Source organism: Elaeis guineensis, chromosome 5 (assembly GCF_000442705.2).
Source record: "Elaeis guineensis isolate ETL-2024a chromosome 5, EG11, whole genome shotgun sequence".
NCBI lineage: Eukaryota > Viridiplantae > Streptophyta > Magnoliopsida > Arecales > Arecaceae > Elaeis > Elaeis guineensis.
Genome location: NC_025997.2, coordinates 130,519,421 through 130,544,379, shown reverse-complemented (window position 1 = coordinate 130,544,379; position 24,959 = coordinate 130,519,421). Strand labels below are relative to the sequence as shown.

The window sequence follows — 24,959 nt, the reverse complement described above, 5'->3', positions numbered from 1 at the left end:
TCTTTAGTTATTGTTTGCAACGGTCACAGCGGTAATGGGGGGGGGGGTTGAGAAGAATCCATCCTTATTGAATCCAATCCACCAGATGACTCCCACCAGAAGACGGTTGAAGAGAAGATACCCCTCCTTCCCATACCGTATCCAAGCTTGGAAGCGGTTTTTCAGGCAGGCTCCTCCTCGGTCCTCATCGATGAATTTATTTTTTTGACAGAGACCTGACGAATAATAAAGTAGGTGATCTCCGATAGTCCGTGAATTTATTCCCTGTTTCGCACGAAATTGCAGCCAAAATTCCGCTGTTCTCTTCCCTCTCTTCCAAATAGCCCTCACCACCACCATCTCTCTCTCGCGGATAAGAGTGAACAGGAGAAGAGGGGCCGCTATTAAAACAGAGAGCTCCTCCCTCTTTCCACACCGCATTTCCCTCCTCGCCGTGTCTCCCTTACCATCTCTCTCTCTCGCGCTCCCAGCGTTCTCTCTCTTCTCACGCCTCCGCTCTTTCTCTGTCTCGTCCCCTCTTCCTCCTACCTCTTCTCTCACGCACCACCCTCCATCCCGCCCCTCTTCTTCTCCCTATTCTCCTCTTCACCCTTTTTTTCTCTCCCCAGCCCCTCCTTCCAATCCGTGTCCACGAGCGTGTGTACGAAAGCAGGTAAGAAGGGCTACGTGCCCGCTCCCACTCCTTTCTCTTTCCCTTTAATAATCTTCCTCTTCATCTCCTTGTGTGTGTTTGTGCGTTAATAAGTGCTCCCTTCGTTTCCGTGTGCATCAGTAGGCGAAGGGCAATCATTCTCTCTCTCCACTATGAGCCAAGCATAAAGGGGCCAACATGGTACCTCCATCTCTCTCGCGTCGGGGAGCGAAACACGACGAGGTTAGTGGTAAAGCTGTAAAACGATAGCCACTTCTTCTGTTATGGCAATCATCGGTGTAGGATATTAAATGTTTTGAATTTTTAGAGAGATGTTAGAAATTATTTTAAAATATTATTGCGATACTTATTTAATATATGTATGATTTTTAGGATGTTAATTTCTGAAAAATTTTTATATTTATTTAATTAAATGATCAAACACGTTATATTTCATCTTTAAAAATAATATAAAAATTAAATTTTTATTTTTATATTTCTGAAAATAAGTTATTTATTTATTTTGAATGTATGATCTGTTTTGAAATATTTAATTAGATAAATCTATGAAAATATTTTTATATTTATATATTCAATAAAGATTAGCCTAATAACGAAAATTATATATTGACCTTATTAACTTGTAATCCAAGAACACCACATCGTCGATGAGGATAGTGACATTTGGACATCACTACTTATTATTCAACCCATACGACTAGGTTATGCGGGCATAACCAAATGCTAGACTTAATATCAGTTCATAAAAAAAATATTTTTTTAAAAAAATAGTACTATTTTTAATGTTTGATAAGAATGAAATTTTATCCAATAAATAATATATTATTATATTTAATGTATTATCTCTTATCATGCTCTGATCTATTCTGAACTGTCGCTTACTAGACTAGCATTCTCTGTTTCTCGTATTCTGGACTTGAAGTGTACTAGATTATACGGAGCATTTAGAAGAATAAAATTTTCAAGGATTGAGGTTGTTTAGTTATTGATTTAAAATTACAATGATATGATTAGATTTGTTCTTCATATAGTTTTGCATATCTGTGGGGTTCTTCTTATAGACATGCAACATCTGTTACCTGCTCGATTAGGAGCGTGAAACTACACCTGGATCTCATGGTAAACCAACTCATCCATTCTTTGGTTCAAAAGGAGCACCTTTATATGCACCAGCCCAACCATCGCAGCTGTGTTGTTGACATAACTTTCTGATGCAGAGTAAAAATTGGTGCAATTATGGTTGAGAGATCCAATTTCCCGTCCCCTTCAGCACCGACGGTGTGGAGACCTGGTAAAGCAGCAGTTGGTAGAATGAAGTCCAATTAGCAGCTAGGTAGATAAAAGGCCACCAAGAAGTGGGAATGCTTCTGTGATGTTTGAAAGCAGCCATGGTATCCAAGATCCTCCTTGTGATCCTTCTACTGATATTAGTAGCCTCCTCCGACAATGAGATCATCTTCAATGGATTCACCGGTGCAAACTTGAGCCTGAACGGCTTAGCACAGATCACCTCCGGTGGGCTTTTGATGTTGACCAACAACACAAAGGAAGGACAGGGTCATGCCTTCCACCCTGCTCTGCTTCATTTTAAGAACTCTTCCAATGGTAAGCCTCTTTCCTTCAATGCTACGTTTGTCTTTGCAATCAGACCGGAGTACCCAGATGCCAGCGGCCATGGCCTGGCTTTCGCTGTCTCCCCCTCGAAGGAGCTCCCTGGAGCTATGCCCAACCAACATCTCGGTCTCTTCAACACAACAGATATTGGAAAACCTATCGATCATATATTTGCGATCGAGCTCGACATAGTGAAGAACGTGGACTTCAACGACATCAACGATAACCATGTTGGCATCGATATTAATAGCTTGACATCTATGAATTCATCTCCTGTAGCATATTTTGATGGTAAGAGCGGTCGATTCAAGAGTCTGAAGCTGATCAGTGGAGACCCGATGCAAGTTTGGATTGAGTACAACGGCATGGATATGCAACTGGATGTTACCATATCTCCAATCAACGTACCTAAACCTGATATTCCTCTTGTGTCTTCGAAGGTCAATCTCTCATCAATATTGTTTGATGACATGTACGCAGGCTTTTCTGCATCAACAGGGTCAGCCACAGCGTGTCATTATATTCTGGGGTGGAGCTTTAGCCTGAATGGAACTGCTCAGCCACTTGATCTCTCGAAGCTTCCATCACTTCCTTACCAAGAAAACAGCAAGAAGATATCTCATCTTCTAGCTATTGCATTGCCCTTAGTTGCAGTAGTCCTCTTGCTCCTCTCCATAGCTGTGATTTTCTTTGTTCGGAGGAAGAGAGAGAACTACGAAGAGCTAATTGAAGACTGGGAACTCGAATTCGGACCCCATAGGTTTCTATACAAGGATCTCTTCAAGGCAACTAAAGGCTTCAGGGAAGAGAACCTCCTCGGATTTGGTGGTTTTGGTCACGTTTACAAAGGTGTGCTGCCCACTTCGGCGACCGAAGTTGCAGTGAAGAAGATCTCTCATGAATCAAGGCAAGGGATGAGGGAATTTGTCGCAGAGATTGTAAGCATGGGCCAGCTGAGGCACCGCAACTTGGTGCAGCTCCTTGGTTATTGTCGGCGGGAAGGGGAACTCCTATTGGTATATGAATACATGCCCAATGGCAGTCTTGATAAGTTCCTCTTCCATGGAGAACAGCCAGCATTGACCTGGAGTCAGAGGTTTCAAATTATCAAAGATGTATGTTCCGGGCTCCACTATCTGCATGAAGGGTGGGAGCAGGTGGTGATCCACAGGGACATCAAGGCCAGTAATGTGCTACTTGATAGAGAATTTAATGGAAAGTTAGGAGACTTCGGACTAGCTAGGTTATACAGCCGTGGGACTAATCCTCAGACCACCCATATCGTTGGGACACTCGGTTATCTTGCCCCAGAGATCAGTAAGACTGGTAAGGCGACAACAAGCTCTGATGTGTATGCCTTCGGTGCTTTCCTTTTGGAGGTTGCTTGCGGGAGGAGGCCGATAGAGTCTCATCCTTCAGTGGAGGTGCCAGGCCTGGTGGACTGGGTTCTAGGATGCTGGAAGATGGGGACGATTCTGGAGACCAGGGATCCAAAATTGGGAAGTGATTATGTCGTGAAGGAGATGGAGTTGGTACTGAAGCTTGGCTTGCTCTGCTCACACCCCGATCCTATGGCTAGACCAAGCATGAGACAAGTTGTGCAGTCCCTGGAAGGTGATGCTCCCCTGCCTGCTATGTCGACAGATGCTCTGTTCACTAGCACTTCAACACAAAGATATGATGAATGCTTTGACGATTTTCTCATGTCAGGTCCATCTATATCTGATAGCACAAACATAACATATCCACCACCATTTGTCAGTGGTGGTCGTTAATTGTATAGTAGATCTTGCTGTGTAACAATATAACTGTCTTACTAAATGTCAGAATGTTTAGGCTGTTTACTGAACATACAAGTGTAGCGATCAATCCGTAGGTCTATGTTCAGGAATCGAGACAAAGATGATATCTTTATAGGCTGTGGGTTGTATTCACGGTTTAATAATATTCTGCAACAATAATAGTTGTCGACTGGTTGCTGTATGTGTTACTTTCATTCTGTGACTACATCAAATTGAGATAGAAAGCTCAGAACTTGGTTGCAGCTAACCCATCTAGGACCCCCGATGAATTGTCTATGAAGGTTGTTTTTTTTTTCCAGCATGATGTAGTTCTGTTACAACATGTTTACTGAAAAAAGATTGTAAATAACCTTGGACAAAATTAGATGAGGGGGAAAAACAAGAATATATAAAAGTTAGATACTCTTCATATGCTCATTTCCTAATTTGTATCTCATACATATACAACTGCACTTCTTTAAACTTACCCACCAAAACTGGATCCTGGGAAATATGCAAAGTCCCAGTAGCACAATAATGGCATCATTTATGCAACTAGAATAAGAATGCACTTTTTTCACATGAGATATGCCATATCATGAAAGAACCCAAAGTACGTGAAAGATGTCTAGCTCTTATAGATGTTCAAATGTTAATAATCTCACAAATTGATAATATCTCAAATAAAGCTACTCATGCTGCGACAGGCTTAAGTTGAAAAGCAAGAGGACAATGGTAGATAGCCAGTTGGAAGCCATGCCAAACTAAGAAATGAATCCCAAAACCGTGTCTCCAGAGAAAAGGGGTGAGGCATGTTGCCTCCAGTTAAACGTACAAGAACTCGGTTCTCAACATTAGCATTCAGATGTCATTTCTTGTGGTGTTGTGTGGCACGAAGTCAAGGCTTCTCAAGGATATCTCACGGCTTTCATGTGAAAGGCACTTAGCAGCATATCTAATACTTCTACAGAGTGCATCAATGTTACTCATGGGTCCAACCATCATATCAATGTAACTCTCTGTATGTGAATTACAATCTCTTTCAAGGGCAAGAGTTAAACATTAAAAACCCTTACAGATCATCAGATCTACCATTTCAGCAAACTTTAGTCGATTTAAACCATTTATCAGCTAAGATCCACGCTTCCATCAGGCCTGACCCTCTCAGTTGTCAATAACAACAGCTTACATCAATTTCAGTTTTTATCTGCAGAGTTTTGAGGAGGTTTGCTTGGATTTCAGCCATTTCTTATGATTCCATCTTGCCATCTGTTTTTGTCATTGAACCACAGTAGACTCTGCAAATTTCATCATATATAAGGATCATACATTTCTGTTCTGTCCTAATGATTCTATCAAGTAAAACTCAGCATTTCAATGTCATTAATCTTTAGATCTAGTCATATCCAGAAAATTGTTACCAAGTGTGTCCATATTTAAAATTGTATGGCGTTGTGAACTGAAGGCATAATCAACTGTTGTTGAGTACATTATTAGAAGAGAATTTACATCATCACTCTATAAGATTCATATAATTTCTGCACTTCATCAGAATTGTTCAGAAATCCTTGCATTCCATAGTTACTTCATGGCTTTGGATTCAGTCACATTAAGAGATCTTTACCATGCTTGCAACATCAGAATTTACTGACAGAATAAACTGTGACACTGGCAATAAAGTACCTGAAAATCAGTTTCAACAGGGAAGATGGTCCACATAAAGATAGTATCAAGCCTAAATCACATTGTGATAATAATCCACAAACTTAATGTGTACCCAGGCATCTCCAGAGAAGCCAACATTAATTGCGAATACAATGGTCTGGAACATTCGTTTCATTTTACTTCTCTGCATAACGAAGTCAAACTACAACAGTTCAAAAGCCACAGGATCATTTGCTTAGAATATGATACTTTTCAAGTAGCGTACCACTTCTCTAATATACGAAGGTAAGAAATGTAAACAGAATTATGACATATGAGGTCTTAAATTGCAGGAAAAACAAACCTCTGCCCATATCATTCAGAGTATAATTTTGTCTCTTTTCATCAAACCTTCAGCCTCAAACAATGACAAACTCATCCACAGTAAATTCTACAGTGCTGATTCTAGCCGAAATGGAGTAGCTTAGTTCACATCAATGACCTGCAGACCTTCAACTTCACTATCATCCTGAAACTTATCCAGAGGTAAGACTTTCCTTCCTGTACTTGCTTTTGCACTTTGTCTTAACAGTAGTCTCTGTTTTTTCTCATTTTGAGCAGAGATATAGTTGCCTTTGCCTTTGCCTTTTCCTTTTGCAAAAATGCCACAAATATCTATGTACAATACTCCACTATTCCTCTCCCATAGCTTATTTGATTAATAGACGGTGCATCTTTAGAAGCTAAGCTTGATAAGAGAACCTACGTAGGCTAGGCTCGAATACAAGTTATCAAAAGAGTGACTTGTTGCAGCAATCCACAGGCCAAAATTGCTAAATTCAGATTCAATTTATTTATTTGAACATATGTCTTTCTATGGATAACTGGATATCTTAGACAAGAGGTGCATATGGCTTAATTTGCTTACAGGCTATGTTATAACTCCTTAATACATTTGGAATGGAATTTTAGACTGAATCAATGAGAAACAAAAGTTCTAGATCTTTATTCATTCGCTTGCTTAATGTTGCAAAATTGAGGATAAAGTAGTTTCCTTACACTTTAAGATGAGTGGATGTTGCATACCTTAAATATCCCTTAAGTAGTTACAAGGCCCATAAAAAGTTATCATACACATCATTACAATGTTTGGAAGGTTTTCATTCACAAAAGAAAAAGAAGTCTGGAGTGATGCTTATTGAGATCACAAACAATTCTTCTGAAAACTAAAATATTGCATCAGAAAGAGGAGCTCAATTGCCAAATTACGGATACAGAAACTGGCATTCGAATTCAGCAAGTTAATAGGCATAGTTCATGCATGCAAGTGGATGAAAGTAGCCTTCTTATAAATAAATGCAAGTACAACCTACATATTCCAATGCACAAGCATCTACAGACTACTTGAGTACAGATTTACAATATCTTTTCTAAGTAGCAGCCCAAAGTAAATGCAAAATAGCAAATAAATAATAATCATGCTGCCCCTTCGAAAGACTGAAAATACGAACTTCAATGTGGAACCATAATCGCTTTATTATATGACTCTTCAATTACATATGAAAGAAGCACCATCACGGCTCTCATCTTCCTCTTTGATGTCATCATCATCCTCTGCATCTTGACCAGCACCTCGGATCACCTCATCATCAAGTCCTATGAAAAGAAAGCCTTTCAACTTCAATTTCATGTAAACAAAAACAAAAAAAAGGGTAACATGTATCTCAATAATGAAAGATACCTGCAATAAAGGCTTCAACTTCAACATCATCAGAATTTTCTGAAAGCACTCCACTAGCTAATGGTGGATTTAATACCATCCAATTGGGATCTTCATCAGCCCCAGAAAGCAGTTCACTCTTCTCCACAATCCAATCATCAACAATGTCAATGTTGTCAATAGAAATAGGATCAAATGGTTTACTCTTCAAAAGTTGCCTGTGTAGTTAAAAACCATGATTTCCCCCATGAATTTAGCAATGACAAATGTAAGTGATATCTATCATATTAGGTAAAACACACATACAGTCGTTATTTCTAGATCAATTTCTTACCTTTGCTGCAAACGCAAGTTATAACGGACAAAAATGAGGTCACAGAGTCGCTGATGCTCCAAATAGTTCATTCGTTGGTTATGAATTTGTTCAAAAGGAATGTGAATCCGCTCACATCCCCTTGCACTGCAAGTTTGACTGAGAATGCGTACAGCCAAACGCATCAGATTTGGGCAACCTCCTCCATATGTGGACCACCACTCAGCTGCAACAAGAATCAACATATTATCCCACAAAAGATGCATTTATAAATACCATAAGGATAGCAAAAGCTATAATAATAGCCAATAACCACCACCACGACAAAAAATGGTCCCCAAGTCTTTCTTACCAGGAAGTAAAGTTTGTCTTGCTCTGACAGCCATCTTCCTTCCCAAGTCCCCTGCTGCACTTTTATACAAGCTGAGCTCCTTTTGGATTTTGTCTTGGACTTTTGTCTCAGGCACTAATCTTTCTATACAATCGAGCATGCCTGATGATACCTCATTGGAAACTTCTCCCTGGATGCTGTAGAAGAACTGAGGGTTGAGGAAGAAACCTGCTGCATGAAGAGGGCGAGGCAGTTGCCTATCCCACCTCCAATCAATGATATCCCAGTAAGTCATGTAGTCTCTCTTCTTCACCAATTCCTTCTTAATTGCTTGTTTAACTTGATGCATGGCCACATAAATATAGCCCATTGCAGGCCTCTTGTTGCTATCGACCAACTTAAGAACTCGCACTATAGGCTCTGTTATGCGAACAATTGCAGCACAAGAAGACCAAAATTCTAAACTACCAATAAGATTAGTCATAGCAATGCCTCCAGGCTTTTTTGAATATGGGCATTCCATCCACTCCTCTGAACCGACCATTGCTGTTAACTCCTCTTTCAGACTAGTCATGCTCTTCAATGTGATGAAATTCATAGCAGCACGGGTGTCACCAGGGATTATCAAATCTTTACCATTTGTATACTTCCTCATCAGATTCAAAACAATCGCATGATTGTAGATAAACCCTGTAATGGTCTTTGCATTCTCAATGACCCCACTTATTGCCTCCAACTTCCCAATAACCTCGAGCATTGCATCTATGCACTGTGAAGCACATGGTGTCCAAAACAATGTAGGAAAGGTTTCGGTCAACCTTTTCCCTGCAATAGCATGGCTTTCAGCGTTGTTGGTAATCACTTGTACTACATTTGCTGCACCAACTTCTTCCACCACATGCTTAAGCAACTCATAGAGCGTATCAGCAGAGGTAACAATATGTGATGCATCAACCGACTTCAGAAACATTGTTCCTTCAGGACAATACACCAAAAAATTGATCAGGGTTTTACCGGTCTCAGTGGTCCATTCATCGGCCAATATAGAACAACCAGTCCGACCCCACATCCCCTTTAAACGCAGCAACTTGTTATTCACTTCTTCAATCGATCTCTTTAGAATCCAACCACGAAAATCATGATAGGAGAACATTTCAAGCCCCGGCCCAGCTGATGCAATCGCATCTAACATCGGTTGGAAATACACGGAATTCACTGCATCCAAAGGCACCCCAGCCTCGTAGAGAAACCGCCCAATTGCCATATAAACCTGATCCTTATCCATAGTCGCTCCCGAACCGGACTTGATGGGCACGCCGACCTCCAATGCAGTGACAAGAGGTGGGAGAGGGGCAGGAGGGGGAGGAGAAGTATATCTGGCTCTCTTCTTCCTCCCTCTCTCTTTGGGCATACCCTCCTCTCTCACCTCCACCTGAATGGGAGCAATATCACCGAGAATTTCAGGTACCGGGATCATTTGCAGCGCGGCATCCACTTGGCCCCCTTCCGCGTGATTGTTACCCGAGTTAACCTTCTTCACCTCCTCAGCAAGCTTAAGCTTCTTCTTCTTTCTCACCGCCGCGCCATCCAAGCTCTGCTGCATGGCGACCTGGACCTCCGGCGGGACTTTCGGGCAGCACGAAGCATTGCCCTTGTGCCGGGCAAGATGTTCTTTGATTCGGTGGATCCCACCGCCGAGAAACAGTTTCATGCAGTACATGCATTTCAGCTTCGTCCGGCCACCGGACCGGATCATCAAGCAGTGCTTCCAGGCCGGATCATGCTTTTGGGTGCCAATTGGGAGTATAATTTCCGAGGCAGATGCCATTCAACTGTTTGGCAACCGAAATAACTGTCATCCCACTGCACTCTTGGAGTTGGACAAACTAATTGAAACCAAGAAAGAAGAGGTAGCAGGGATGAGGACCACAGTTGGGCCCGCATGGTGGGAGGACTGGGTCCCACTTGATAGACGGACGCGTGTCAGGAAGGTGGGCGCCCACTTGGTGAATTTTGTACAGAGAGCCTACTATCTGATCTACTTAACGGATTTACGAAAGGGAAGAGGAGGGAAATGGGTTGAGGACGTACCCGGTTTCGAAGCGTTCTCTCTCCTCCAGGTTGTGAGCCTGAGGGTTTGTTTTTCTGGGACGCGCCTCCGGGAACCAAAAGGGGGAGAATGCGGTTCGGTTTGGTATAATTTATAGGAGTGGGAGAGGGTTGGGGGTCTGACCGGCCAAACCGGTAAGGCGCTGGGGTTGGTTTCCTTTATCGGCGTCGGCCTAATCGGGTTCCACCGGTCAAAGCCGCGCGTTGGACCGGTTCCGCGGGGGAAAAAACCGGAACTCCCGGTTGCACTTGCCCCGCGGTAGGCGCGGCCTCGGGGCGGTTCGGATGCCGTCCGCTCCGGCTCAGGTCGGCCGGCGAGTCTCTCCCGATGGATCGTTCCACCAAGAAAAATCCTCTCCTTTCTTTCCCCTTTTTGGGTTTTCTTGTCTTTCCCCTCTGAAGAGGAGAGGTCGGACGGTCTACCTTTTTTTCCCTCAGGTTTTTTGTTCCTTTTCTTCTAGATCGGGTCGATCGATAGGAATGGCTTTGAGAGCGGTCGAGGCCTCCTCGCGCGGGCGAATTCGAGGTTAAGATTCTCTCTGAATTCGCTTATGCTTGTTTTAGTGGGTAATATAGTGGATTATTTCGACAACTCGATGCATCTAAATCTAAATCTAGGGTTTGGTCCAGAAATAGTATTAGGGTTGGACTGGGCTTTCTTCCCTTTGTTTCCCTTTTGCCTTCATTTTTATTTTCTTAGGACTTGAGGGCATTAAATCTTGAAGAGCTGTGTGTCTCGAACCCTAGATTGTTTGGGTTTATGTAGTCAAATGGAGGGAATTTGACTGAGGGTAAAAGATAGGTTATCTGCGGTGTTTTGTTGTAAGTTTTTGCAACTTTCTTTCATCCTGTTGTTGGAGCTAGTTCTTTACTGAGGAATTATGGATATGATGTGGAAGATATTTGGAATTTTCCATCTTATAATGCTTGAAGCCTTGTTGGGCCTGCTTAAGCTGTTTGCTTTCCTGTTTTCAATGATATGCATCAGGTAATGGTTCCTGAATAATGACTTCAGTTCCTGTACCAAAAGCAAAATTCTTCCTATCAGAATTAATCGACCGTGGATTTCGTCTAATATATGAAACAGGTTTTGTGCCTTGAATTGATGAGCCGCTGTATCAAATGTCTGACTGGAAAATAAAACTTAAAGAAAAAACTTGGACAGCAACCACATAAGTATTTTGTCTGCTAAATATGGATTATTTGCTCGATGCAACGATAAACATGGACCTCGTGGTTGCAATAAGCTCATTAAAGATGGACAACTGGGTGTTACTGAAAAAGCTCATTAATGATAGGGCCTCAATTTGCTGGAAATCTTACTGTGCTTTTGCATTAGTTTACAAGCCACTGAATGAACAGAATTCTTTTTTTTTTCACAATTTAGGCCGTAGCAATGCTACTTTTTGCTGCATTTTTTTAAAATTGTTCATATCTTGTTATATAGAATTTAGCTTTATCATTGACTTGGGTTTCAGTATTTTGCTTGCTTGTAATACTTCATATGTAGATTTCTTAATGCTGAACAGACCAATGATTGGCTTGTCATCTTCTGTGTCATTATGCTGTTCCTAAGATTATATGTTGTGCAATTGTTATTAGCATTTTGGGCCATAGTTTTAACGGATAGAGGTTTCCTCCTGACAGGAAAAGAATCTCGTACATGCTCATTATCTAGTGTCCCTCTTATGAGTTTTTACACCATTTAATGCATCAATGCCAATGTATTAGCATATCCAGTTTTCATACCGGGATTCAAGTTCTAGGTTACCTTTTGAGTTTATTTAACCTAATTTGGATTGAAATTAGTTCTCGGAGCCTTTAGACATGGTGTTCGATCAGTGGTTGGATCTCTAGGGTCTTCAAACATCAGGTTCAAAGATTGATATTACTTTTAGCTGAAGGGTAGTGTTTTGCTTGTCTTCTTTATAAATGGAGATATATTGAGTTGTGAAGGTAAAGTTGAAATTTTTAGTTAAGGAGTGCTGCACCGTTTCTACTTTTAGCTGAAGGGTAGGGTTTTGCTTGTCTTCTTTATGAATGGAGCTATATTGAGTTGTGAAGGTTGAAATTTTTGGTTGAGTGCTGCACCATTTCTTCCACCTTGATCCTCCCACTCTTTTATGTTCTAGTAACTTTTTCTTGGTTATTCTTTAGATTATATCTTGCATCAGTACTTGAAGTAGCCTACTCAACATTTGAAAATTTGGCATGAAATAGAACCAGTTAGAGTAGCATTTTGCATTGGGATTACATTTATTATTAATTGATGGTATTGTGGTGAAGTTTTGGAAGTGGGAAGGCCTCTTTGCCAGGGAGGTGGATGCGGGATGGAGGGGCAGGTCTCCTTGCCCCATTATGCTTGAATTGGCTAGGCTATTTCTCTGATAGAATGCAAACTGGAGTGATATGTCAAAGAATAAGACAGACATTCTTCTGCCAATGGAAAGAAAATCAAGTCATTTCCCCACTTCCTGGTTTTGCAATCTTGTACCTAAGAGTTCTATGTTGCTGCTTGCGGATGGTCATTTCTTTGCAATGTTTTAAAATACATCTGGGCATGATGGTCTTCCCTAACAATTTTGGGTGCTGTATTGTTTTTCATAGTCACAGGGGGACTAAGTATTGCCCAAAAATGTTACCAACTGAGCTTTTTCAATCAGGTTTCAGAGATACGTCACAGATACAAATGCCGGCAAAGTCTTAGATTATAGGAAAATATGTTACATATTGTTTTTATTCGGGACCTCTTATTTTTAAACAGGTGATGTTCAATTGCCACCTGTGTATAGTTTCATGTCTTCTTCAGCAACCACACCCCCTCCTCCCATTCCAACAAAAGAAAATATATATATAATTCATATTATGTTTTGATGCTTTAAGAATTCATTCTGCTGCCCTCTCATGTGCAAGATTCTTTGACCTTTTATAACTATCATATCTTTTTGATTATAGCGTTAAATAGAAGCCACTAATACATAGTATATGTTTGTTTAGATGGAATAATATCAAACTTTTACGATTAAATTTGTATTTTCTTTTTTGAAATTTTATGAAGTTATTAATTCTCTTTCCTAGTGGAACTTACTTCTTATTATTAAGGTTCATTAGAAAGTTCTGAATTATGAATTTGGAACCCAAATCCGTACTACTATACTAAAAACTGAGCTATGTTTCTTTGGGTTCTTAGCCAAATCTCTGTCAATTGTTGGCATTGTAGGAGTTATCTTTACCATCCAATAGTTGAAATCTTTATTTGTGTTCACTTTTCTTTCAAGGCTGTTTACAAGGCAGTTACATTCTTATCATTCTTTCACTTCTCCTCAGTTTCTTTAGAATGGAAGCCATGTTGACTTTTTCAGGGATTCACCATGTCCTTGCTTTTTTGAAAATTTTCTCAAGTGTTATTCTAATATTTTCATGTCATAATTAGCTTCATTTGAACAAGATCAACTTTTTTCTTTCATATATAATTTCATGATGAAGGTGGTATATCTATTGTTTTGGATTAACTACTCACATGTTTGTTGTTTTTTTCTCATTTATGCTTCCTCCCACATGTTACATAGTTGGAAAGAGGTTGTATGTTGGCCATCACTGGCTGCTCTTATGTTTGCTCCTGCTGTAGACATGGCTCAATTAGTGCCTTCTATTGTGGCCAAACAGTAGGTATGGTACTTCTCACTTGCAGACTCTTTATCACAATTTAGCTACATTGTTAAGGATATTTTGAAAAAGAATCATGTAGTTTTTCCATGCCCTCTTTATTGAGAAGGGAGCTCCAAATATGCTATGTGCTCGTAGTTGAGGTAGCCACTTGGATTTACAACCTTGGTTGGATTTTGATAAAGTTTTCAGTTGAAGTCCGGCAATCTTCCATATTATTAGATCTATTCAGATGAGTACGGATAATGAGCACCGACAGTACTCAAAGGCTAATTGGGGAGCGCGATTAGTCATAAACTGATAACTATATCAGTAACAAACCGATTAAGTAATTTGAATTTCAACCAACCATTATCTGGGGAACTATAACCAATGACCTAAAAAATCAAGGGTCGTAATCAGGGTTTGCCGTATCGGGTCGAACCGCTTGATACAGGGCGTACCGAGCCGAACCGGTCCGATTTGAGCCTATTTTTCGAAAAATGATCCCGAACCGCTCGGTTCGATGCGGTTCGGGCCCATACCGCCCGGGGGACCATTTCACATAGGAGAGGGGGGAAGGTGGGGGCCTTTTCACGTGGTTGGGGGGGAGGGGGGAGAGAAATGGGCATGGCCCACTTCACATGGGGGGAGGGCCTGGTGCTTAGGGAGGGGGGAGAGAAATGGGCGTGGCCCACTTCACATGCAGGGGAAGGGCCTGGTACTTTAATAAGCACCAGGCCTTCGGTGTTCTCTGAGAGTTCTCAGAGAACACCCGTGGCCGTGGGCAACCTTAGTCTCAACGGTTTCGTTGAGACCTCCAAAAAATTAGAAAAGAAGACAAAATTTCGTAAAATTGGAGGAGTGATTTGAGAAGAGGCTGATCTTTGACCGGAGATAAAATAATATGTTATTTTGTTAGTAAATATTTTTTTTTTGTTTTTGTTGTTAGAAATAGGATAAAAATGAGGTAAAATGAAAATAAGAGAAAATCATGCCAAAATCTTATGATTTTGGTATGATTTAATTATATGTGATAGATCTTTGAAAGATCTACACAATGACACCAAAATTATTAATTTTTATTAATTATATATTTTTTAAATATTTTTATATATTTATTTATTTAAAAATTAATAAAAATTTAAATTTAAAAAAAAAATCAGAGTTTGGGAATCATATTTAGAATGATTCAAGCTACTTAAATCTAATCTCAAATTTTTTTTTTGAAATATTTAAAATTAAAAAATATTTTTTTAATTATTTAAATAAAAAAATTAATTATAAAATAAAAAATATATAAAAATAGTGTTATATTTTAGTTAATTTAAAAATATTATTTGAAGCATATAACATATTTATTTTGAATTTATAAGTTTTAAAATAATTATTATAATTATTTTAAAATTATATATAATTATTTTAATTATCATTAAACTATATTCATGTTTTGTTATACTTGCATATATTTATAAGAAAAAAATTAGAGCATGATGTTCGTTCACTTTAATTAATCAGCTATTTTATAATATATATTTATTTATATAAAAATTATTTAAAAAATAAAAAAAATAAAAAATCAGAGTTAGTTTTGAAATTGAGAATAATGTTTAGAATGATTCAAAACAATTGAAATATTTGAATCTAACTTGAGATTTTTTTTAAAATTTTTTTATAAATATTTAAATAGTAAAAAATATTATCAAATAAAAAATATATATAATTAGTGTTATATTACAATTAATTTGAAATAATTAGTATTTTGTTATACCTGCAGAAATGAGTAAGAAGAAAGATTCAGAGCGTGACATCGGTTGGGATCATGGTGAGATGCTCTCGACTCGGCATCATTGGAGATGCAAATAGTGCAACACAGAGTTCAAGGGAAGAGAGATGACTAGGTTGAAGCAGCATCTGGCTGGTGGTTATCCTGATGTGTCTATATATCAAAAATATCCGCAAGAGGTCCGACAATTGATAAAAAAGCACTTTACTGATTCGAAAGCAGCAAAGGAAAGGACAAAGCAGAAAAAGACTGAAGTAGACCATCGAACTGCAGAGCCACCTTCTTATCATTCTAGAGAGTCAGAGGAGGCTTCTGTTCCAGATGATGAGGAGGCACAGATTGAGGCTGCCATTCAAGCGAGCTTAGCGGATCAGTATCAGTAGGAGGAGATGGTCCGGTACAGAGAGCAATTCGGACCATCATACTATGAATCAGAGTCTGGATCAGCGACTGGTGGAAAAAAATTTGAGCTAAGGAGGACTACCTCAGTCAGAGAGTCTGGTGGTAAGGGAGCAGACGCAGCATGTCTTCTTTGTTGGGAGCTTTTGACAGTAGGAGGAGGTCCTCTAGAGATATTCCAGCAGGAGCCAGCATTCAGGATTTGGATCCACATGCTTTGTCCAGTAAAGATTCAAAGCAGCAGAGAATTAACAGTATGTTAAAAAAAGATAAGAAAAAGGATATATGGCGAGTTACTGGATCATGGTTTCATTTCAGCCATATTCTAGCAAATGCAGCAGCCAACCCTTACTACCAATCTGCTATTTCAGCCATAAAGGCTGCCGGCCAGGGTGTAGATCCTCCAGGACCTAAGGACATCTATGGTCAGCTTCTTGACAGTAACAAGGAGGATCTGCAGAGATGGATTACTTCTTACAAAAATAAATAGCCTACATACGGTCTGACAGTGATGTGTGATGGTTGGACAGGTCCTACTAGACAGAGTATCATTAATTTTTTGACATACTGTGATGAAAAAATATTTTTTCACAAATCAGTTGATGCTTCAGATAAGATGCACGATGCCACATATATCCTTGGTCTGATGAAAGAAGTGATTGATTCAGTAGGTGAGCAGCATATCATGCAGGTCATCACAGATAATAGACCACAATATAAGACTGCCAGAGAGTTGTTGATGAAGCAGCGACCGCAGATATACTGGATCCCATGTGCTGCACATTGCATTGATCTTATATTGATGGATATTAAGAAGATTCGTAGGGTACAGCAGGTAGTGAAGATTGCCCAGATCATTACTAGATTTATCTACAACCACACATGGGTTCTTTCATTGATGCGGACGTATACTCGGAGGGAGATCTTACGATCAGGTATCACACCATTTGCTACCAACTACATAGCACTTGATAGTCTTCTTCAGAAGAAAGCAGTCCTACGTCAGATGTTTGTCAGTCCGAGTAGTAGGAGAGCAGATATGCGAAGGCCGGCACTGATAGAAGTCATGTGGAGAACTTGATGACGAGTCAGTCATTTTGGCAGCGGACTGAGAAGGTAGTGAAGGCTATCAAGCCTTTATATGAGGTGCTTCGTGCTGTGGACAACGAGAGATACCTCCAGATGGACTTCCTATATTACATGATGGAGAGGACAAAGAAACAAATCAGTAAGAATGATCTCAAGCATGCTCAAGAATTTATTAACATCATTGAGCACCGTTGGGACTATCAAATGGATAGAGATTTGCATCTAGCTGATAAGTTTGGATTTAAGAATGTTTTAAAATATTTTTTCGAAGCATGAAAATAAAAGTATGCTTAATCAGTCTTAAAATTTATCTGCAGCTTATTACTTGAATTCGAGATTTCAGTATACTATTTCGGAGATAGATATGGACAGCGAGCTTCTTGCTGCTCTTCGCAATATTATATATAAGATGGTGTCCGATCCAGAAATCACGTCGTTGTGTCTGTAAGAGATATGCTAGTTTAAAATAGATGTAATTATTCAACTGAATTCGATCTGATATATTTATAAATAATAAATATATTTTATTTCAGTGAAACAGTTTAGAGAGGGATTAGACAGTTTTGAAGTTTCATTAACTGTCGTAAGCAAAAAGCAAATGAATTCAGATAAATTACATATCAATAATGAGCAATATAGATTGATATATAATTTTACTTAATAATATCATCAAATTTGATATGTAATTTTGCTTTTACAGCTGAATGGTGGATTTATTTTGGAACGTCAGTGAAAAATTTGAGACATGACTGTCTGTATTCTTTCTCAGACGGTCTCTGCTAGTGGCTGTGAGCGTAATTGGTCCACTTTCGTCTTTATTCACAGCAAACAGAAAAATCATCTGACACAAAAATACCTCGACGATCTTGTATATGTTCACTACAATCTGAGGTTGAGGCTAAAATACATTCAGGAGGAAGTTCAGTTGAAGTACACTGATCTGATGCTGGATGATTATGCCGACGAGGACGACGATCCGATCATCGGATGGCTTGCAGGTCAGCAGCAGGAGCCAGAGCTTGATGAGCCGGGGTCTCCTCCACGATCAGCTAATGTGGTGGCAAGAGAGATCAGGGTGGATCCAGGGCAATGGGCAGAAGAAAATATTTCACATAGGGTTCCAGCTGATCAGCCACAGCCTGAGGGGATACAAGAGACTCATTCATTACATGACTCACCGTCCAATATATCTTTTCAGAGATTCGAGCGAGAGATGTATAGACGATCCTCCCGACAGCCAGCAAGAAGGTATCCATCCTCCCAATCACAGAAAACTCAGTCACAGAGGGGCACAATGTGAGGAAAAAAAAGACAGTTGTACGTGCACCACTCTCGAGAGTACAGAAGCTATCTGACAAAGATACGGACACCAGAGAGAGTAATGATGATACTGGTAGTAGTAGCCATAGATCTGATGATCAGAGAGGAATTGGAGGACAGGAGACCATCGTTTATGAGACAGCCACAGGATGACATTCGATTCACCGATGAGTCTCAGTTTACACATGTCACACAGGATAGAGATCATGATGGATGAGTCGGTAGAGATTGTGGGGAGCCGATTTCATATAGATGACGGACTCCTAGAGGTTGTCCAGCACATGATGCAGTTGCGGATAATCTTGCACGTGGAGTAGGATCCATAGATGTATTTGTATCATCTTTGCATTATGGATCCTATTATCCGCAGCCACCTTATAATCCATATGCATATGGTGCATTCGAGGCATCGTCTTCTAGTGGTTACTACCCTATACAGCCTGGAGCATCTTACGGATCAGATTTTGCTACTGGCATATTTGGATGGGCTCCTCCGCAGTCGTACCATCATCCGGAGGATACTTCTCAGAGTCAGAGTTTTAGTGAAAATTCTGAGATGTCTTACAATCCGGAGAGGATGCCTTATGGGATAAATATTCGAGAGTACTGTGCAACTTGGCTAGAGGGTTGGACTGATATCCCTCCAGATTATGTTAATGATCCAGACATCTACAAGCATCACAGACACTCGATAAGAAATTAAATGCAGAGTATATCTTGGGATTCGTATATCAGTTATTGCACTTTGTACTTAAATATTTAGATATATTTTAATACATATTTTATATATTTTTTTTTTAGTTTTAAGATGACATAGTTAAAATATAATGTAAATAAATATATGTTTGAAATTTTGGATCAAGAGTCTTTGTACCGCTATCTAACTCCAAATTGAACCCAAATATGTCAATAATATGCAATATAATGCCATTTTGAGGTTGTATTTATCAATTATTAACTTCAACATCCAAAAAAAAAATAAAAATCGAAAAAAAAAATTATGTACCGATATCAAACCGATATGTTTTGGCGTATCGTGAGTCGGTATGGTACCAGTACCGTACCGTATCGGGCCGGCACCAGTACGTCGTTCAGTACCGATACAGGGAACCTTGGTCGGAATAATGGTTACAACGCGTAAAGAGCGCATTAGCTACTCACAATTGAGAAATCGTGAGCCTAATTAACTACCCATTACACCCATAGTAAATTCAATAACTCCCACGCCCCAAGGGGTGGAATTTACGGAGTAACAGTAGACTCCACCTCCATATAGAGAGAGAGATAAGAGGGGGGCCAAGGATAAGTTTTGGCTAACAGATAATTTTCTCTAATCTTCGTGGTTTTTTTTTTCTATTGTTCTCTAAACTCTGACTGACTTGAGCATCGAAAGGTCCTCCACTGAACAAACTCTAGCAAGAGGACTTATTTACAGGAACAATTTATGCTGGGAGCAGGGTGCGACTTACTCGATGTTACACTGAGATTTCTATCAGAGTTTAGCGACAACAGATTGGCGCACCAGATAGGGAGGCTAGAAGCAACCATAGCCTTGATCCTCTTGAAAGAAGAAATCATGACAAGAACAAGAGTGCAAAATGCATCTGCTAGCACTGCCAGACGCTCTTCACAGCAAGAAGATCATCTAAATCAACATGCTGGGCCCAACTCTTCATGCCTCGTGATCGTAATGGACCAGCAACAATTTACCAGGCTCGTATAATAAGTACAAGCCCTTACAGCTATCACTCAAAGTCTACAACAAATGGTGGAAAAACAACAGCAATAACTGGAGGAACCGGCACCGTATGCTGCACCTTCTAGCATAGGCGGCGATCTCTCTATCAACCTTCAAAGCAACGCCAACCTACACGACACTCACATCACCCAAATCCCTTGAAATGACGAACTCCTCATCGGCAAAATTTGAGGAAGGAGAAACGGCGTCGCTGTCCTTCAAGATCATTCGGAGAAGATTCTACTCCAGGATATTCCCAATGTCGTGACGAGCCCTGACAACTGAATGATTATAATCGAAAGTTATAAGAGATCGATCGTCAACTTGTCGAGCTCCAGAGAGGACAACTGAGGGCCATTGAATGGCCTCGGATTTAACACCCATCTTCTTTTCTCCTAAAGAATCAAAGAAAATCCGATTTCAGCTCGTCTTAAGATGCCTCAACTGAAGCTTTATGATGGCTCTTTGGATCCACTTAACCACCTTGAGAACTACAAGACTCTCATGATAATTCAAGGGGCTACTAACGCCCTTCTTTGTTTGGCTTTCCCGGCAACCCTTAGAAAATCTACTGGGGTGTGGTATTTTGGACTTCAATCAGGAAATATATACTCTTTCGAGTAACTTGAGAAGCAATTCATGGCACACTTCAATATTGGTAAGAGGATGCTATGAAATTCTGATAGCCTCTTCTCCATCCAGCAATGAGAAGGAGAATCTTTAAAGGACTACGTGGCACGTTTTAATGCTGACGCTTTGAAAATTCACGACCTCAACGAATCAGTGGCCATCTCAATCATGGAATGGGAACTTTGGAGTTCCAGATTTACCTTTTTTCTGGATAAGAAATTCTCAATATCTTATTTTGAACTCCTCGCACGAGCACAGAAATACGCTCATGTCGAGCAAGGTGCGACTAGTCGGCGAGAAGCCAAAAGAAAAATGATGGCGAAGAAGAAACATGAAAGCAAGCTCAATTAAGAATGGCTTCGTACCAACAATGAGTAGTCCGATATTATAATTCTTGGATTAAGCCCAAGATCTTTTGGCTAGGAGATCTTGTTCTGAGACAAGCCGAGGTCTCCAAGCAAACTGAACAAAAATTATCTTCAAATTAGGAAGGCCCACATAGAATTGCTAGAGTACTTCGACTTGGAGCATACAAGATTGAAAATTTGAACAGCATCGAAATCTCTCAGGCTTGGAATGCCGAAAATATCCACATATATTATCAGTGAGTCTTTTGTAATTAATTATATAATGAAAGTACTTTGTTTTGGCAGGTCATGTTCAACAATATCAACTAACAAAAAACTATGTCATAACACGGAATATTCGGTATTCAATCAAATAAAATGATCGATTAACACCCAATCACATCAATAGAAAACATTATCGGCTAGCACTCAGCAGATAACAATCGGTTTGCACCCGATCAAAGAAAGGCTCTAGACAGTCAACAATGAGTTGGTTATAAACCAATCAAAAGAAGAAAGAAAAGCCAAAAAACTAGCCACTCAAAATATCCAACATAGTCACTTGGTATCCGATTTTGTTGCTCCATTTTTCTAAAAAGTTTTACTTTCAAAAGCATACCGACAAGCATTCTTGGCAACATGTTGCTTACATCTCGACTACATACCAACTTCTATACTTAGAAAAATTTTTCAACTTAAACAAAGAACAAAAAGGCGGCAGGAAAAACAACTTGCCAAAAATACACCGAAGACCAAGCTTGAAATCATGATGACATACTCTCTTTGCCCAATATACTTAAACCATCTCGGACTCGGGAGTGGAGAGCAACTATTAAGGTAACTACTCAAATTTACAACATTGGTTGAATCCTTATAAAGTTTTTCGGTTGAAGTTTGATAATCTTCCATATTATTAAATCTATTCGGATGAGTACCGGCAATACTCAAAGGCTAATTGGAGAGCATGATGGATCATAAATTGATAACTATATCAGTAACAAACTGACTAAGTAACTCGGATTTCAACTGACTATTATCTGAGGAACTATAACCAATGATCTGGAAAATTAGGGGTCGTAAAACGGTTACAACGTGCAAAAGGCACATTAACCACTCGCAATTGGGAAATCATATGCCTAATTAACTACCCATTAAACCCACAGTGTATTCAGTAACTCCCATGCCCCCAGGGGCAGAATCTATAGAGTAAGGGTAGACTCCACCTCTATATAAAGAGAGGTAAGAGAGGGGCCAAGGGTAAGTTTTGGGTAACAAATAATTTTCTCTAGTCTCTATGGTTCCTTCTTTCTACCTTTCTCTAAACTCCGGCTAACTTATGTATCGGAGGGTCTCCCACTGGACAAACTCTAGCAAGAGGACTTATTTGTAGGAACAACTTATGCTGGGAGCAAGGCATGACTGACTTGGTGTTACATTGAGATTTCCACCAGAGTTTAGCAGCAACAATCACCATTGTTAACTTGATGATTACAAATTACTAGGTGAAGATAGCCTATAGTCCCTGTTAGATGTTGGAATCAGAGTTATTAAGGGGAACCTCAGTTTTGAGCCTTTGTTATGGATGTTACAAAGAAAATAGCTAAATAACACATTAGGAGATACCACCGGGGGCGGGGGGGGGTGGTTGGGGGGGGGTGTTGTGTGGGGATGTTGTGGGGAAGAATGGTTGCATGAAGTGAAGAGGGACCAGTCCTTGTAAAATGGGAATCATGTAAGATAAAGATTCCTTCCTTGAAAAATACTCAAGGCTGCATCTTTCCAAGTTTCTTCAAATCACTTGTTCTTTTGAGCACCATTGATAAGGTTTCATGCAAGATATTCAAAAAGTGTTAGTGGTTGCCTAATAATGGACTGGGGAGCTGTAGCCTAAGCTCATGCGATTTGACATGTACCACCAGTTGTTTGGATCAATTATTTTTACACTTGCTTAATCAACAATTGCTGGATTTACTAATTAAACATTGTATTGGGAATAATTAAAAACATCACATTGATGTGCATGATGAAATAATGAGTTATGTTTGCTTAAACAAAGTTGTAATCCTCCAAAACCTTTTTTTCTTCAACATTTTTCTTGTGATATGTTTCTTTCCCCTTTCTTCATCCTTGTTTATTTACAGTAATAACTGCCTTTTTTAGTGGCAGAATCATTGTATTCGAAATTAATTTTTGTGAGCATATATTTTTCTTCAACCGAATGAACTCACAATTGTGAACACAAAATAATGAATTAGGTAAATATTGCGATCAATAGTTACCTAATTCATTAATTCAATAGTTATTTATTTTTCCTGAACTATGAGTTGGTAGAAAGTGAATGAATTCGCAACATATTTTTGATTTCTATTATATGATAAAGGATTTCTTTAATTAAATTGATTATCCTTTACTAACCCTTTCACTTCACATTTATCTTCTGATAAAATTGCAGAATTTATTGATGCTGATATCGGATGGAAAGCCAAAGAACTTAGCGAATCTTTCACTTGAAGTCTGGCAAGAATTGGTCTTTCTATCCTGATCCCTATCAAAATGTGGTTGAAGTTGCATTCAAGCTTATTCAGGGCAAGGCCCCTGGAACCCTAAATCAACTCGATGCATGACCATGGGAACTATATATAAATCTGAGACTCAGATAATTCCGATGCAAAGTAGCTTGGAATATATTGTCAGCATGGTTTTGGTGCATCATATCTGTACATGCTGCAGAGTAGACTGGTCGGATGTATGAAAGAAAATAATCACTTTATGAGTTAGAAAAAGGCATCTGGAATAATGCTAGAAATACTGTAGAATGCCAAGATGCTGGAGTTTGCAATGGAAAGTTTTGACGTGAGCAGGAATGCTAACATTGGAAAGGAGAGCTGGATTTAGGAACTTGCCCACAAAGATTATTTTGTTCAATCACTTGTTCTTCTTCATGGCTCTGCTCAGATTATTGATTCAGCAAACTACCTAAAGTTGAACTTAATACTGGCATTGCCTTGGGTTGAAGATGTTGTAATGATTTTGTTATTAGAGGCCACCGGGGATGCCCGTGGGCAAAAGGATGAATTTTTTTGGAATATTTCTTATATCTTAGTGTTGATTTATCCGAAGCCAATGAAGGGGAATCAAATTGACTCTTTTTAGGATGTGGGATCGATAGGCTTGGAAGGTTTTCAGCTACAGGTTCGAAGATTTTTGACAGAAGGTGGGTATCAGAATAATCTTCGAAATATGCTTGCAATAAGTTGGAGTAGCTCTATGCACAAACCTGGCTTGTGATTAGTTCTGCCGAGTATGGTGTCTATGTTGGAGAGATTATTATACAAAAGAACAGTTCTGTTCTCTGTATCTACAGAAATTACTGGAGGATTGGCCAAGTCCAATCATCAGTGTTAGCTTGGTAGCATAAATTTCTGTACACTGGAAAACCCCCAAAATCTTGTGGATTAAGAATCAAAGCAGCCCTTGGAATGCTTTACTTTTTCGGTCATGTGTCTTTTCTATCTTGTGCTTGTGTTGATGATGAGGGATGGCAATGGGTAGGGTTTGGGTCGGGTAGTATACTACCCATCCCCAAACCCGAACTTAATACCCTATACCCAAACCCTACCCGATACCCAATCGGGTAAGAAAAGAGATACCCATCCCCATACCCAACGGGTTCGGGGATACCCGTGGGTAACCCATTTCCCCATACCCAATCCATACTCGCCCCATACCCAACCCATACCCGTCCATTCTATACCCAAAAAAAAGTAAAATAATTTTATGCATATTATCAATCAAAAATAGAATTACCAATTATATATATATACATACATACATACGCACA

At 39.6% G+C, this 24,959-nt stretch overlaps 2 protein-coding genes and 1 long non-coding RNA gene across 12 annotated transcripts; 2 read left to right on the top strand and 1 right to left on the bottom strand.

Annotated features, from left to right (window-relative positions):
* The first annotated feature begins 264 nt into the window (after positions 1–264).
* LOC140858204 (L-type lectin-domain containing receptor kinase SIT2-like) lies at positions 265–4,249 on the top strand. Of its 8 annotated transcripts, none has more exons than XM_073258601.1 (4): positions 265–652; positions 776–874; positions 1,684–1,771; positions 1,870–4,249. In XM_073258601.1, the coding sequence occupies exon 4, from the start codon at positions 2,041–2,043 to the stop codon at positions 4,039–4,041; it is 2,001 nt and encodes a 666-aa protein (XP_073114702.1). In that variant the 5' UTR covers positions 265–652; positions 776–874; positions 1,684–1,771; positions 1,870–2,040; the 3' UTR covers positions 4,042–4,249. The 8 variants fall into 8 exon arrangements, with proteins under 8 accessions (XP_073114702.1, XP_073114703.1, XP_073114700.1 ...); XM_073258602.1 differs by having other exon boundaries at positions 773–874; positions 1,714–1,771; XM_073258599.1 differs by having other exon boundaries at positions 773–874.
* Positions 4,250–7,019: 2,770 nt separating this feature from the next.
* Positions 7,020–10,269, bottom strand: LOC105036635 (uncharacterized). Of its 2 annotated transcripts, none has more exons than XM_073258595.1 (5): positions 10,147–10,269; positions 8,077–9,887; positions 7,746–7,950; positions 7,433–7,629; positions 7,020–7,347 (listed from the first exon to the last, which is right to left on the bottom strand). In XM_073258595.1, exons 2-5 carry the CDS (start codon positions 9,881–9,883, stop codon positions 7,241–7,243), a joined length of 2,316 nt encoding a protein of 771 aa, XP_073114696.1. In that variant the 5' UTR covers positions 9,884–9,887; positions 10,147–10,269; the 3' UTR covers positions 7,020–7,240. The 2 variants fall into 2 exon arrangements, with proteins under 2 accessions (XP_073114696.1, XP_073114697.1); XM_073258596.1 differs by having other exon boundaries at positions 8,077–9,941; positions 10,147–10,207.
* Positions 10,270–10,359: 90 nt separating this feature from the next.
* On the top strand, positions 10,360–24,617 carry LOC140858205 (uncharacterized). 2 transcript variants are annotated; one of them, XR_012141715.1, is made up of 3 exons: positions 10,360–10,690; positions 13,734–13,833; positions 23,571–24,617. It is a non-coding gene; the product is annotated as an uncharacterized lncRNA (long non-coding RNA). The 2 variants fall into 2 exon arrangements; XR_012141714.1 differs by lacking the exon at positions 13,734–13,833.
* The last annotated feature ends 342 nt before the right edge of the window (positions 24,618–24,959 follow it).

Bases quoted from the DNA above. Each gene is read 5' to 3' on its own strand.
- LOC140858204 (XM_073258600.1), top strand. From the start codon at position 2,041: ATGGTATCCAAGATCCTCCTTGTGATCCTTCTACTGATATTAGTAGCC.
- LOC105036635 (XM_073258595.1), bottom strand. From the start codon at position 9,883: ATGGCATCTGCCTCGGAAATTATACTCCCAATTGGCACCCAAAAGCAT. The intron at 7,951-8,076 runs GTAAGAAAGACT...TTCTTGTTGCAG, and splicing joins AAGACAAACTTTACTTCCTG to CTGAGTGGTGGTCCACATAT. The intron at 7,348-7,432 runs GTATCTTTCATT...TTCTTTTCATAG, and splicing joins AGTTGAAGCCTTTATTGCAG to GACTTGATGATGAGGTGATC.